The sequence below is a fragment of the Stegostoma tigrinum genome, chromosome 8, assembly GCF_030684315.1.
Source record: "Stegostoma tigrinum isolate sSteTig4 chromosome 8, sSteTig4.hap1, whole genome shotgun sequence".
In the NCBI taxonomy this organism is placed as follows: Eukaryota; Metazoa; Chordata; class Chondrichthyes; order Orectolobiformes; family Stegostomatidae; genus Stegostoma; species Stegostoma tigrinum.
Window position 1 is genome coordinate 91,194,017 of NC_081361.1, and position 16,317 is coordinate 91,210,333.

Here is a 16,317-nt window from a genome sequence, read left to right on the forward strand (position 1 = left end):
GGTTGGTAGGTAGGAGATGGGAGTGCGGCTTGGGGTGGGAGGAAGGGATGGGTGAGAGGAAGAACAGGTTAGGGAGGCAGGGACAGGTTGGACTGGTTTTGGGATGCAGTGGGTAGAGGGGAAGAGCTGGGCTGGTTGTGTGGTGCAGTGAGGGGAGGGGAAGAACTGGGCTGGTTTGGGGATGCGGTGGGGGACGGGGAGATTTTGAAGCTGGTGAAGTCCACATTGATACCATTAGGCTGCAGGGTTCCCAAGCGGAATATGAGTTGCTGTTCCTGCAACCTTCGGGTGGCATCATTGTGGCACTGCAGGAGGCCCATGATGGACATGTCATTTTTCTAAAGAATGGGAGGGGGAGTGGAAATGGTTTGCGACTGTCCATCCTGGGCCTCCTATAGTGCCACAATGATGCCACCCGAAGGTTGCAGGAACAGCAACTCATATTCCGCTTGGGAACCCTGCAGCCTAATGGTATCAATGTGGACTTCACCAGCTTCAAAATCTTCCCGTCCCCCACCGCATCCCTAAACCAGCCCAGTTCGTCCCCTCCCCCCACTGCACCACACAACCAGCCCAGCTTTTCCCCTCCACCCACTGCATCCCAAAACCAGTCCAACCTGTCTCTGCCTCCCTAACCTGTTCTTCCTCTCACCCATCCCTTCCTCCCACCCCAAGCCGCACCCCCATCTCCTACCTACCAACCTCATCCCACCTCCTTGATCTGTCCGTCTTCCCTGGACTGACCTATCCCCTCCCTACCTCCCCACCTATACTCTCTCCACCTATCTTCTTTTCTCTCCATCTCGGTCCACCTCCCCCTCTCTCCCTATTTATTCCAGAACCCTCACCCCATCCCCCTTTTCTGATGAAGGGTCTAGGCCCGAAACATCAGCTTTTGTGCTCCTGAGATGCTGCTTGGCATGCTGCGTTCATCCAGCCTCACGTTTTATTACCCTACTTTGTAACAACTGCTCAAAAGCATTTAAGGCAGTTTGGAAAGTGCTGAGGTTGTAGAAGGGAAATGTAAGACCTGTTTGTTTTGCTAAGAAAGTTCGATTCAAAATAATGATGGGTGATAGAATCTAAGGCATGAAAGCAGAGAAGTGAGTCTTCAAATGCTGGTCTGATGAACGATAACTGTTAGCATCCGCTAAGAAGTATCAGCTAATTATTTTGAAATAAAGAACAAGTCAACAAGCTGTCAGATGGGGAATATTATGGCCATAGGCATGCAATGCTCTAAACATCAATGACATTCCTTTTAGCAGCTACTTTCCTGAGTAAATATATTAATTGACCACACTGAAGTCACTAGCTGCAATGTCATTAGAATAAACTGCGAATGGCTTGAAGAAATCAAAACTGGAGCAAAGAAGCCTTGGCAACAGTTAAAAATGACATGAGATGTTTAAGACATCTTCAATTATTTGTAATGCTTTTGCATACAGTAACAATTAACCTTACAGAGTTAGTGGAAGATCAAATAAAAAATATCAAGGGAAAATTATTGCAGTTGAGGAGAAAGCGTGGCAGCATGCTGTTCTGGAAAACAGATAAAACACAATTGAAGTGAAATGGTAGATTTGTACTTTGTGGAATATTTTTTCTCATATGAAAATGCATACTATTTAAAGTGAAGTAATTGGATATGCGTCCTATATTAAATATTATTACAATATATGATTCCCTTATTTACTTTGTTTCATGTACATCATGGATGTTGACAGCTGACAAACAAGAATAAATGGACAAATCCGAAAGTAGGCTGCAGAAACCACGCTGCCCATTAACATTACTCCTGATTCTTCAGATAAACTTGCTGTATAATCTAATGATATAAATTCAGTCCGTGGGGGAGTGGGTGTGGGAGCTTGTGGTTTATGTATGCACTATAGACTTTTCTGTAGTGTCAAATGAACGTGCAGCTAGGAGATGTGTACATTTAATGATATGATTGGGTAACATAATGGTGCCTTTGATTTATCAGTTTAAAGTCACAGCTTACAGCAACTGTTGAAGGACAGCGTAACTGTTTTCCTTCAGGCTTAAAGCGAGGTTTGACTGCAGAGATGAGAGAGCTCCTGTGCTGGTGCAGATCAAAACTGTTCTTTGTATCTTCTTCTCAGACCCAACCTGGTCAGTTACCTGGCAACCAATCATGTGACATTGACTGGTGAAATATCTGGTAGCTTTCACTCACATTCTTTAAAGTTAAAAAATGAAGCTCGAATGTTTCTAGGTTCCTTCCAGAGTTGTGTTTGAGTTTCGATGGAGAAACATCTTTGCTGTTAAGGATAAATTCAGTCCTGTTTCACTGATTGGATTGATTGGTTATTGGAAAAATTGGAAATGAGGTAATCACCTTGAACAGACCCCAGGGTTTAAATGACAAGTGGGGGAAACACAACGGCGCTTCATCCGAGGCTGCACTGATGATGTTACCCAGCAGGGTAATGAAACATCTGCGGAACAATGAACCAGCTCAGCGAGCCAACCACCTACAACACCTACAACCCAACTTCTGTTTTGTTCCTGAGGATAAAAGTAGGAAGCTTTCACTAAAACTAAGCAAGACACTGGTCAGACCACAGCAGGAATAGTGTGAACAGTTTTGGGCCCCTTATCTAAAGAAAGATATAGTGGCATTAGAGGGAGTTCAGAGTAGGATCCTAGGTTGATCCTCATTTGGAGGGATTATTTTATGAGAAGAGCTTGAGTAGTTTGGACTTGTATGCTTCTTACAATTGTACAAATACAGAAGAATGAAAGGTGACCTTGTTGTAACAGAAAAGCTTCCCAGGAGACTTGTAGGATAGATGCGTAAAGGTTCTTTCTCTTGTTGACAGAGTCTAGGACCAAAGGGAATAATCTCAGAATAAAGGGTCACACACTTAAGATGCAGATAAGGAGGAATTTCTTCTCAGAGTGTAGTGAATCAGTGGAATTCTCTATCACAGAGGGATGTTGAGGCTGCGGTCATTTAGGATATCCAAGTCTGAGACAGACATATTTTCAATCTGTAAAGAAATCGAGGGTTATGGGGAAAAGACAGAAAAGTGGAGTTGAGGATTATCGGATTGTGCCAACTTCATATTGAATGTTGGGGCAGACTCAATGTCTTGAATGGCCTAGTTCTCTTTCTGCATTGTGCGGTCTTAAAGTAAATTAATATGTCGCCTTTCCTTCACTGTTGCTGGGACAAAATGCTGGAATTTCCTCCCTAATGGCATTGTGGGTCAACCAACAGCAGTGGACTGCAGCAGTTCAAGAAGGCAGCTCACCACCACCTTCTCAAGGGGCAATTAGGGATGGGCAAGAAATGCTAGCCCAGACTGTGATGCCCACATTCTACAAATGAGTTTTATAATCCCTGCTATAACTGAGATACATTTAGCAACTTAAATATTAAGTGCTGCATGTTTTTTGAGTTGCACAATACAGTGTTAATTTTGAAGCTGTGAACGGGAGAATTTGAGATTGTGTGGCACTGAGAGGCTTTTGATTTCAGGTAATTCTGCCTGCGAACAGCTTCTGATTGGTTGACCTATAGGGTATTAAAAAGCAGGAAGTGTCACGGCAGCAGAAAGGAAATTCCAGGGCCAAGGGGACTTCTTTCTCTGGCCTGTACAGCACCTCAGGTGCATGTTACAGCTTTAAAAATGATCTTCTCCCATGTGTTTATATTTTGTGCAAACATGTATAAGGTTGGAGGTGTCATGATTACATTTCAGATGATGTGACCAATAAATAGTCTCCTGTTGATATAATCAAACAAGGAGGCTGGTTCCGTGACAAGTGATAATGGGAACTGCAGATGCTGGAGAATCCAAGATAATAAAATGTGAGGCTGGATGAACACAGCAGGCCCAGCAGCATCTCAGGAGCACAAAAGCTGATGTTTCAGGCCTAGACCCTTCATCAGAAATGGTGGAGGGGAAGAGGGTTCTGAAATAAATAGGGAGAGAGGGAGAGGTGGATAGAAGGTGGATAGAGGAGAAGATACGTGGAGAGGAGACAGACAAGTTAAAGAGGCGGGGATGGAGCCAGTAAAGGTGAGTTTAGTTGGGGGATAGATCAGTCCAGGGAGGACAGACAGGTCTACTGACCTCATCCTGCCCCCTTGACCTGTCTGTCCTCCCTGGACTGATCTATCCCCTCCCTACCATCAGCTAAGAGAGGACAAGGGGGAGAAATTATCCCACATCTCTCTGCATCGATAATATTCACATAATTATTCCAAAGGACTCCTTTCAAACCCAAATTGTTAACTCATCCACCATAGCTCCACCTTTATTCTGCATTAGCCTCAATCGCACAGCTCTATATTGGCTCCCTGTGTCCTCAGATCATAGAATCCCTACAGTGTGGAAAGAGGCCCTTTGGCCCAACAAACCAATACCACCCCTCAGAGCATCCCAAACACATCCATCCCCCTACACACCACCTAATCTACACTTCCCTGAACACTATGGGGCAAATTAGTACGGCTAATCCACCTACCCTCTATATCTTTGGACTGTGGGAGGAAACCAGAGCACCCGGAGGAAACCCACATGGACAGTCATCTGAGAGGGGAATTGAACCCGGGTCCCTGGCGCTGTGAAGCCGCAGTGCCAACCACTGAGCCACACTGTGTTCTCTCTGAATACTTTCCAAGCACCCTGAATTCCACCAGTACCTCAATTTCCATCCTTTTGTTTGCAAAGCAGGAGGACTTTGCAGCCTCATGTCATCCATTGGTGATTTGGTTGCGGCCCCTGACATTTTAGTGCCTCGTTATTTGATTTAACTGTGCCTAGACACAGATAACTGTGCCATCAGTGACACTTCACCTTGCTTTCTGGATTAGCCACTCCTTTTCTCCTTTCTTCCCTTAAACACTTCCTCAACATCTCGACGACTGGACACTCAAACATCTAACTAAGAGATAAAGAACTGTGGATGCTGGAATTTTAAATTAAAAAAGAGAAATTGCTGGAGAGAACCTCAGCGGGAATGGCAGTATCTGTGGAGACAGAAACATTTCGGCCCTAGTGACCCTTCTTCAGGTTCTAAAACCCCAGTTTTTCTCTCTCCACAGTTGCAGACAAATCTGCTGAAGTGTTCCAGCAATTTCTCTTTTAGTCTCAGTCATCTAATCCCTCCGTTCTTGGCTCAGATTTCCTCATGATGCATATTTCCATTTGTGATTCTTGTTGATATAAATTCTTATATTAAATGAGTCAATAAGGATGTTGATGTTGTTATTTCTGATGACAGTAGTACGGAAGTTGAATTGCCTCATGCTTTTAGAAAACTTTCTCTGTTAGAATCTACTTCAGATGGTAATGTTGCCTCCTTGAATTTCTCATTAATGGTGCCACAATTTTCCAAGAAAACAGCATTCTGATTACAAGAGATGTGGTTTATTAAAGCAAAAGTACAGAAGTAAGATCTTTTTAAAAATCAATTACACAGAACGTGAGAGCCCTCAGAGTTGACCAACTGCCAAAAAATTACATGCAAAGGCTGGTGACAACCAAAGCTTGTGTACCCTGCACTGTACCCGCAATACCTTGGCAGTTTAAACATAGAACCATAGAAAATAGGAGCAAGATTTGACCATTCGTTCCTTCCAGCCTGCCCCTCCATTCAATATGATCATGGCAAATCATCCAACACATTACCTTGTTCCTGTGCTGTCCCTACATCCTTTAGCCGCAACAACTATATCTAACCACTTGTAAACATCCAATGTTTTGGCCTCAGCTGCTTTCTGTGGCAGGGAGTTCCACAGGCTGACCATTCTCTGGGTGAAGGAATTTCTCCCAGTCCGAAATGGCTGACCCTGTATCTATAGACTGTGACCCCCAGTTCAGGGCTCCCCTGATAACAGGAACATCCTTTCTGCATTTAAACATGCAGCTTCCTACATCTTCCAAGCCAATAATGAGGATAAGTAAACTAAAACATTGGCAGAAAGGCTGTGAAATCCCTGGAAAATAGCATGAATATTGGAGAAAAGCAGAGGAGAAAAAGCGTGGGCCTTCATGGACTGCCACCCCTGAGAATCAAGTCTAAAATATACTGCGTAATCTGATTGAATGTTTGAATATTTATCCCAATTAACTGCATGCTGCCTACTTATTCCTCCAGCGAGGACATTAAACTGGTTCAAAAGTTGTACTTGTGGATTTTTTGTGAAGCAGGTACTTAACAATCCCAATGATCAAACACACCAGGCCTGCGACAACTACTGCGATCCAAATGGCCTGCAATGCTCTGTTACCTTTTGGGTGCTCTACCAGAGGTACAGGGACAAAGACATAAATCCTGGCCACATTGGACATCTCAGAGGACTGATCCTGTTTATCGTAGGCACAGAGCGCAAAGTAGAGTGATGTCCCATTTTTCAGTTCTATACTTTCGGGAACAAATGTGACTGTTTCCCTTGATCCAAACGGGTGTGGATTCAAGTCGGTCAAGTTAATCAGGGCAGCTGCTGTGAAGTTGTCCCGTAGCTGGAGGAGGTCGTCGCTCATTCTCATCTCATAGCGAGACGCTATGAAAGAGAGAAATCAAAAATAAGAAAGGAAAGAAATGAATGAGTTCACATCTAGACTTATCAACAGTGACTTTCTAAACAGAGTGAAAAGGTGGAACCTGGGGAATACAACATGATCTTGGACAACATCTTGTGCCATTCAGTCATTTAGCAAACCCATGGTGAACCAAGAAAATGGACGGTTTGGCCAGGGGGATGGATGTGGGGAATTGGATGAGACCCACCCACCAGGAGCTGCTTATCAATTCATCCGTGTTGCTGCTGTCAGTTCTGCATACACCAGTGTGAGTATTCTGGGGGAGGGGGGAGCTGGCAGATTCAGCATGAATCTGGGGGTTGTGAGGGGTAATGGGATGCATTGCCGCCAGTGGACAGCACCCCTTCATCTGACACCATTGACCATCACCTCTCCTGCTGAGCCCCTCGTCCGCTCCACACTCACCACTACATTTCAACTCCCCCTCCCACTCCTTGAATGACATGTCCATCCTGGCCCTCCTCCAGTGCCACAACAACGCCACCCACAGACTGGAAGAGCAGCACCTCATATTCCACCTCAGGAACCTACAGCCTGATGGCGTAAACCTGGATTTTACCAGTTTTAAAATCTACCCACCACCCCCAGCCTCATCCCATAACCAACCCTCCCACTCATCCCCACCTCCTTGACCTGACACAACCTTGTCCATCTTCTCTACCACCTGTCTATGCCCTACTCTGTCCAAGCTTTTTTCACCTAATCTTCTGTATCTCCTTGATTACTATGATCTGCCTGTACTACTCGCAAACAACGCTTTTCACTGGACATAGAAACACATGGCAAATAATCAAATCAATTCAGTCCCACAAAGAAAATATCCATATAAATAACCAGTATTCTACCATAATTACTCGCTCCCTGATCATAGTCCTCTCCTGGTGCCGTCCATTCCAACTTAACTTTATTTTGAGTTAGTGTTGCTTGAAGGTCTGTGACTTTACATGGTGTAATATCAACAGTGGGTGGCACTTTGGGAACTGAAAAGGTTCCTCCAGATTTGATCCTGTTAAAATCACCAAAGTCAGCCTCCAGATCGTCCACGTAGACTGAAGGTCTTGGTGAATTTGTTTGAATTTTGCCTGCATGAAAAGAAAGACCCATATCTTAGTTATGCCCAGACCACACAGACTGAATGAGTGTGATCCTTTAATTAAAGCTTTGATCTGCAGGGCTTGCCTACAATTTCCTACAGGACATGTTTCTGGCCTTGGCTACATGGTGTGAGGGAGTATGCTTGCAGAAACACATACAAACACAGAGATTGCTGGAGAAACACAGGAACTCTTGCAGTATCCATAGAGAGAGAAACAGTGTTCAATTTCTGAGTCTAATATCAGACATGAAATGTTAACTCTGTTTCTCTCTCCATCGATGTTTCCAGATGAGGTGTATTTCACCTGCAATTTTGCTCTTTATTTCAAAGATTCATAACTTTCTGAGAGAAGAAACTTTGCTTCAGCTCAGCCCTAACTCGCCAACATCACATTCTGAGGCAACGATCTGTACTTTTAGATTTCCTGATTAGGGGAACTATCTACCCAATACCCGCATTATCAAGCAGCATGATATGACACATAGATATTTCCCTGAACAACTAACCCTACATTTATGTTTCGAGAGCAACCAGCTAACCTGCAGAATGGTTCTGTCATTTTCTGGTTTTATTTCTGCCTCTTGTTTTAACTTGAATTTCTCCTCCTTGTGTTATTTTCTTCTTGTTCAAACTGTTGTTTCTCTCTACTCTTAATTTGCTGTTTTTATCGTCTTATTTTATTCAGTCTTTTGTTGAATGGTTTTGTTCAAACTCTCTTTCTCCTCTGGTTTTGTTCTGAAATTTAGTAATGATTAATATTTTGGTTTCAAGGTGTATCCAGCTCCTTGTAAAAAGAACAAGCACATGAACATCATGAATTGTTCTGTTTGGCAAATGCGGTGCGAGGAAAAGGATGATTTTATCCTGCAGTAAATGTTTATGTTGATTGTGTTGTTTGTTATCATTCAAGAACCTATCAACTAGTATGACACCCAAGATACTTTGATGGAAGGTGAGTAATTTATATATTTTCTATCTACATATTCATGTATCTAATAAGTTCAATAGTTGCTTGGTAGTACAGAACTTGAAGACACTTCTTTTTATCTATGTTTTTTCATCTTGCATCTGGACATTACACAAGAATACAAAGTCAGGGAGAATTTCAACATTTAGACCACATGACAGGACAGTGCCAGTTGGTTGGCAAGAGGACTCTCATTGGTAGAGTCATAGCCATTGAAAATGCACCCATTAATGCTGATTGACAGCGGACAGCCAGCTCTGTTAAATCTTCAACCAAGTGTGGTAGACTCTGATTGGTTAATTTCTCAGAGCAATTCCCTGACCAATTACTGACTGTCACCGACTTGTTGAGTTGAAATAGGACCAGTGCGTGTACGTGTAAATTCTGTCTAGAAAGGGCCTGGTGTGGTATTACGTGTAGCTTCCAGTCCACACAAGGGCACCACACTTTGATCCTGACTGACAATCTGAAATTCGTTGTTGGCATAAATCCTCACACACTTAGGCTAATCCAGCAAATGCTGTCTAATTGCAAACTCACGTCTAATGTTAGACACTGTCTTTTTGGTTTGATGTCAGTATCTTTTTGTTGGTGAACACCTCTCGTGCTGTTATTTGCACAGTAAGAAAGTGAAACAGATAGCTTCACCTATTGTTCAAATCTTTGAGACTGGACAACAATTGCTGGATAATTCTGAATGCGTCAGCAATAACACTGACAATACATTTAAGGTCGTCAACCAAAACAAAGCAAAAAAAAGTCAAGCCAGATTTCATTCTGGGATCTGGCTGAGCAAGGGTTAGGTCAGTTAATTTTAATTTTAAACTGTAATACATGGCGAGCTTATAATGCTCACTGTCCAAAGATAAACATACAATTGCCAAATGGAATAAAAAACAAAAGAACGGTGGATGGTATAAATCAGGAACGTAAACAAAGTCACTGGAAAAGCTCAGCAGGTCTGGCAGCACCTGTGAATGAAAGAAACAGAGTTAATGTTTTGTGTTGAGTTCTGAGGAAGGGTTACTGGATCCGAAATGCTAACTCTATTTTTACCTTAACAGATGCTGCCAGACGTACAGAATGGAATAACCCAGGCAGCATTATGAAATTATGAGTAATTGGTGAGAGTTCGAGGAAGGTGCACTGATCTCAGCTATTCGCAGAAGCATGCATAGCCCCAGCATGACATCTTTTCAAGAAAACCCTGTGTATCTCGTGCTACTCATAAAACCTGATCGGGAGATAGGACCCGGGGAGGGGCGTGGGAGTTGGGTGAGGTGGGAAGGTGAGGTGGGACGGTTGGTGCCAGGGACTGCTGGCCAGTCATAGCGGAGTTGCTCCTCATTACTCAGCAGTGCCACCACTGGGTGATGGCTGTTGCTGGTATGACATGCAGCCAAGGCTTTGAATCAAGGATGACCCGAGGAATACAGGTGAGTGATGGTGGGAAAGAAGGAAGTACGGTGAGTGGTTGAGGAGTGTTGGTAGGACAGGCAGACAGGTTGGCTCTCAACAGCCCAGCTCCTTCTTAATGCTAAGCCCCTCATTCAGGCACCGAGTGGCTTTGAAATAAGCCCATGGTTCCCTGGAGAGCTTACAACTCAATGGTTTACCGCACCATAAAACCATACAACATTGCCAGGGCATTCCTGCACATTCTTCTCTGCCATTGCCAACTGTTTAATACCATTTTCTACGTATCCTGGTATATAAAAGGCATGTCCTCCTTTTGGGATTGCCGTCTTTGTCGTTCCTTCCTTTCCATGCACTCGTACTTTAAAGTTGTATCTTCCAATTCCAGAATACTTGAGGAAATACATAGTATAAATACCATCATTCTTGGTAATATCAGCGCCTCAAGGCGAGAAAGGGGTGAGTAGCTGTAGACTGAGTGCAACATGGAATAATTATTCTGTATTTGGGCTAGCAGAAAAATACAAAGTCAAATTGATTTGGGAATCCCAATTTCAAATCCCAAATGATATGTGAATTCTTCATAATGTAACACATTATTCATTCTTTACTTGTTCTGGATGTGAGTTTGCTCGCTGAGCTGGAAGGTTAGTTTTCAGACATTTCGTCACCATTCTAGGTAACATCATCAGTGAGCCTCTGACAAAGCGCTGGTGTTATGTTCTGCTTTCTATTTATCTGGTTAGGTTTCCTTGGGTTGGTGATGTCATTTCCTGCATTGGTGATGCCATTTCCTGTTCTTTTTCTCAGGGGATGGTAGAATGGCTCCAAATCAATGTGTTTGTTGATGGAGTTCCGGTTGGAATGCCATGCTTCTAGGAATTCTCGTGTGTGTCTCTGTTTGGCTTGTCCTAGGATGGATGTGTTGTCCCAATCAAAGTGGTGTCCTTCCTCATCTATATGTAAGGATACGAGTGATAGTGGGTCATGTTGTTTTGTGGCTAGTTGATGTTCATGTTTCCTGGTGGCTAGCTTTCTGCCAGTTTGTCCAATGTAGTGTTTGTCACAGTTCTTGCAAGGTATTTTGTAGATGACGTTTGTTTTGTTTGTTGTCTGTATAGGGTCTTTTAAGTTCATTAGCTGCTGTTTTAGTGTGTTGGTGGGTTTGTGGGCTACCCTGATGCCAAGAGGTCCGAGTAGTCTGGCAGTCATTTTGGAAATGTCTTTGATGTAGGGGAAAGTGGTTATGGTTTCTGAACCCGTTTTGTCTGTTTGTTTGGGTTTATTGCTGAGGAATTGGCGGACTGTGTTCATAGGGTACCCAATCTTTTTGAATATGCTGTATAGGTGATTTTCTTCTGCTCTGCGTAGTTCCTCTGTGCTGCAGTGTGTGGTGGCTCGTTGGAATAATGTTCTAATGCAGCTTCGTTTGTGGGTGTTGGGATGGTTGCTCCTGTAGTTCAGTATTTGGTCCGTATGTGTTGTTTTCCTGTAGACTCCAGGAACTCCATCGACAAACACATTGATTTGGAGCCAATCTACCATCCCCTGAGAAAAAGAACAAGAAATGACATCACCAACACAGGAAATGACATCACCAACCCAAGGAAACCTAACCAGATAAATAGAAAGCGGGACATAACACCAGTGCTTCGTCGGAGGCTCACTGATGATGTTACCTAGAATGGTGACGAAACATCTGGGGACAAACCTTACAGCTCAGTGAACCAGCTTACATCTCGAACACAATAAAGACCCACTCTCTTGTGGACTGAGAGGACGAGAGTGCAGTCTTGGAGGTGAAAGGAGGACGTCGGGTTGGCTGTGCACCCTTGCAACCGGTGGATCTTAATGCTGGCTTCGGCCTAACGCTGGTTCAGGGGAGCAGCCAACCTGCAACGATGGCTGCGGCAAGTGCTCGTGCCCCAGGTCAGGGGGTCCGGAACACCATCCGTGTTTCCGTAAAGAAGGTGGATGAAGGTGCACCTGTGGACCGCACCTTCTTCGTGAAGAGGGTCCTGTTGGACTGTTGTGGGTTCGCTGCCACGGACACTTACTGCCTGCAGGATTTCCCTGGAGGAGGTTTTTACGATGTGACCTTCCGGAGTGCCAAGCTTTGCGAGCGCTTCCTGGAGGTTTTCAAGGAGAAAGGAGGTGAGGGCCCCCTCTCTGTATTGACCGCTGTCCCACTGTTTGTGATGCCAGCACAGAGGAGCCGTATGGTGACTGTACACATGTACAACCCGCATGTGCCAGCAGTTGATGTCCTGACCTTCCTCGGAAGGTATGTGAAGGTGGAAGGGGACCTAACTGACATGGTGGACCCCTTTGGCATCTGGACGAGTAAGAGGCAGGTCAAGGTGACGCTGAGGATGGGCGCAGACGGGAACGTCGTACACCCACCGTCCAGCTTCGCGATCGGCGGGAGCAGGGGCTACCTGACCTATGCAGGGCAACCTAAAGTCTGCCACGCCTGTGGTAGGTCAGGTCACATGGCGGCCGACTGCAAAGCCACCATCTGCAGGAACTGCAGGGAGGAGGGACACCTTGCAAAGGATTGCCCACGAGAGAGAAGCTGCAACCTTTGCGGGGAAGCGGGCCACTTCTATAGGGCATGCCCGCGGCGGGGTACCACCTACGCCCAGGTCGCCGGCAGGGGAAATGCGGGGCCAGCCCCCCAGGAGGAGAGGAAGGCACCAGGGCCCAGCAAGGACCCCACTAATGTGCGGGAGGGCCAGGCCGTGCAGGAGGGCCCAGCCCTGCAGGATGGGCCCGAGGCCAGCAAAGCACCCCTGCAGGCTCCAATCCCCCCCGACAACCCGGAGCCAATGGAGGCGGCGACAGGCGACCCAGGGGAGTGGACTACAGTCCGGAAAGCGAGGAGGAAGGTGCGTCGACGGGCCCAGGAACCGCAACAATCAGGAGGGAAGAGACAGCTACAGGGGGGCTATAAGAGCTCCTCTGACGAGGAGGATTCGGAGAGGGCCCACCCGAAGCAGAAGTTAAAGGTCTCGAGGGGGAAGGAAAGCAGCATCCCGCTTCCAGGTGACGGGAGGCGTCCTGAGGCTCACTCCGACACCCAGTCAAGTGCCGCTGGAGCACTGGAGGGCCCCCCGGAACTTCCAGGCGGGAAGGAGGAAACAGCACGTCCCCAGCCTGATCCGGAGCCGGACCCTCCTGCCTCCGCACCCCTGACGGGGGGATGCCACCCGGAAGGCAGCACAGACGGTTTCCTGAGCCCAGAGAGCGTCCAGCAGTTAGCCCGGGCAATGGGCATGAAGGGACAGATGGAGGGGCTGGACCTTGGACTTGGGGAGGGTACTGCGGTCACTGCCCACAATGGGGGTACGAATTGCGAGCATTAATGTGCGCAGCGTCAAGTCAACCACGAGATGTGTGTCCACGTTGGCCTACCTGACCGCCATCAAGGCAGACCTCCTGTTTCTGCAGGAGTGCGGGATACCGCACCTCGGCAGGTACGGGAAATGGTCCGGCGCCTGGACCTGTGGGCCTTCGATCTGGTCGGGGGGTAACGACTGTCGCTCCTCGGGCCTGGCTATTCTGCTGCGGGGGCACAACTTCACCATCCCTTAAGTTCAGGAGGTGGTGGGGGGCGCCTCCTAGTGGCTGACATCACCTACAGGAACGCTCCCCTGAGGCTGATCAATGTGTACGCCCCAGTGGTACGGAGTGAGCGGTTGGACGTCCTGCAGCGGCTTCCACCCCTGCTGGCTACGTCCAGGCCGGTCATCCTAGGCGGAGACTTCAACTGCATCATCGATGCAGATGGAAGATCCGGCATGGGGACAGCGGGTGGGGGGAGTCAACTGGACGTCACGTCCAGATTCCTGATGGGCACGGTGAAGGACGCCAAGCTGCTCGACGTCTTCAGCACTACTACAGACAGAGCGCAGCGGAGATACACCTGGTCGCGGCCAGACGGGTCTATCTGCTCAAGGATAGACTTCCTGTTTGTGTCACGGGCGTTCTCGGTCAGATCCACTGGTGTCGAGCCGGTGTTCTTCTCTGACCACTGCCTCCTGTTGGCCGACTGTCACTTACAGGACGACCAGCCGGCCGGCAAGGGGACGTGGAAGCTCAACACGACTCTGTTGACCCCAGAGAACGTCGAGGAGCTTAAGAGGGAGTACACCGGTTGGAGAACCGTGAAACCCCTCTTTGAGTCTCCAGGCGACTGGTGGGAGACGGTGAAGGAGAGCATCAAGAGGTTCTTTGTCCTCAAGGGTGTTCAGAAGGCAAGAGAGAGGCGGGGAAAGCTGTCGCGACTCCAGAAAAGGGTGCAGAACCTGCTCCTTCTGCAGTCGATGGGGGTCGATGTCACGGAGGACCTCCGCGAGGTGAGGGGCCAGCAAGCCTCGCTCTTTGCCGCGGAGGCCTCCCGGATAATCTTCCGGTCCAGGGTCCGCTCCGTGGAGCAGGACGAGACTTGCTCGCGTTTCTTCTTTCAGAAGGTGCACAAAGAGAGCTCTGTGCTTAGCCGGCTGAAGGAGGACGACGGCTCGGTGACGTCGTCTCGGCCCGACGTTTTGAGGATCAGCAGATCCTTCTATGCCGGACTGTACGACACGAAGCCCACGGACAGCACGGCCTCCGAGTCGTTCCTGTCGTCTATCACAGAGGTCTTAGACGACGGCACGAGGGAGTGGCTGGACCGGCCGATATCCCTGGACGAGCTGGCCAGAGCCCTCATGTCCTTGCAGAGGAATAGGACTCCCGGAAGCGATGGCTTACCGGTCGAGCTGTATTCTGCTCTGTGGGGCCTGGTCGGCCAGGACCTGCTGGAGGTGTACGATAGTGCGCTTCGGGCAGGGGAAATGTGCAAGTCCATGAGGAAGGGCATCATCACCCTCATTTACAAGAGGAAGGGGGAGAGGGAAGAAATTAAGAATTGGCGTCCCTTTTCACGTTTGAACGTGGACTACAAAATCCTGGCCAAGGTCATTGCCAACCGGGTCAGGTCTGTCCTGGAGTCGGTGATTCACCCTGACCAAACCTGTGCTGTGCCGGGCAGGAAGATCGCTGAGAGCCTCGCGCTCATCAGGGATACGATCGCCTATGTACAGGACAGGCGGGTGGACACCTGCCTCGTCAGCCTGGACCAGGAGAAGCCTTCGACAGGGTCTCTCATGCTTACATGAGGGACGTCCTCTCCAAATTGGGGTTCGGGGAGGGCATCTGCAATTGGATCCGGCTGCTCTACGCCAACATCGTTAGCGCAGTCTCGATCAACGGGTGGGAATCAGACAGTTTTCCTGTTAGATCTGGAGTCAGGCAGGGCTGCCCGCTCTCTCCTGCCTTGTTCGTGTGCTGTGTGGAGCCCTTCGCCGCCTCCATCAGGAAGGACGTGAGCCTGAAGGGCGTGACTATCCCAGGCAGCGGAGGCCTTCAGATCAAGACCTCCCTGTACATGGATGATGTCGCCGTCTTCTGCACCGATCGTCGGTCGGTGAGTAGGCTGTTGGACATCTGCGGCCAGTTTGAACTGACCTCGGGTGCCAAAGTCAATAGGGGTAAGAGCGAGGTCATGTTCTTCGGGAACTGGGACGACCGCTCCTTCATCCCCTTCACCGTCAGGACAGACTACCTGAAGGTGCTGGGTGTTTGGTTTGGTGGAGCTGGGGCATGCACTAAGACTTGGGAGGAGCGTATCTCCAGATTTAAGCAGAAGCTGGGCAGGTGGACGCTCCGGTCCCTCTCCATCGCGGGTAAGAACCTGGTTGTCAGGTGCGAGGGGCTTTCGGTACTGTTGTATGTGGCGCAGGCCTGGCCTATTACCTGGACCTGCGCCGCTGCGGTCACCCGGGCCATCTTCCACTTCATTTGGGGGTCGAGGATGGACCGGGTCCGCAGAGACACCATGTACAAAGACCTGGGAAATGGGGGAAAGGGCGTACCGAACGCCACCCTCACCCTGACGGCTACCTTTGTGTGTGGCTGCATCAAGCTGTGCGTAGATCCTCAGTACGCAAACACCAAGTGTCACTACTTACTGAGGTTCTACCTGTCCCCGGTGTTGCGAAGGATGGGCCTGGCCTCGTTGCCGCGGAACGCTCCGAGTAGTTGGACCGTTCCGTACCACCTGTCCTTCGTGGAGAAATTTTTGAAAGGAAACACCTTTGACCACAAGGCCGTCAGGCAGTGGTCAGCACGTAGTATCCTCGAGACCCTTCGGGAAAAGGAGAGGGTGGATCCCGTCGTGTGGTTCCCCATGCAGACTGCCAAAGTCGTTTGGCAGA

At 48.0% G+C, this 16,317-nt stretch overlaps 2 protein-coding genes across 2 annotated transcripts in view; both read right to left on the reverse strand.

The window, feature by feature from the left end:
- Window positions 1-5,475: 5,475 nt before the first annotated feature.
- On the reverse strand, window positions 5,476-6,593 carry LOC132209923 (calcium-activated chloride channel regulator 1-like). Its single transcript, XM_059648265.1, has one exon. It carries the CDS (start codon window positions 6,525-6,527, stop codon window positions 6,144-6,146), a length of 384 nt encoding a protein of 127 aa, XP_059504248.1. The 5' UTR covers window positions 6,528-6,593; the 3' UTR covers window positions 5,476-6,143.
- A 626-nt stretch (window positions 6,594-7,219) lies between these two features.
- LOC132209866 (calcium-activated chloride channel regulator 3A-1-like) overlaps window positions 7,220-16,317 on the reverse strand; it is a 49,503-nt gene continuing 40,405 nt past the window's right edge. The window contains exon 10 of the mRNA XM_059647693.1: window positions 7,220-7,663. Within this exon, the coding sequence (XP_059503676.1) occupies window positions 7,496-7,663 (168 nt within the window). The 3' untranslated portion in view covers window positions 7,220-7,495. The remainder of the gene's footprint in view (window positions 7,664-16,317) is intronic.

What these genes read in the sequence shown, in the direction of transcription:
- LOC132209923 (XM_059648265.1), bottom strand. Translation starts at nt 6,527, where the DNA reads ATGAGAATGAGCGACGACCTCCTCCAGCTACGGGACAACTTCACAGCA.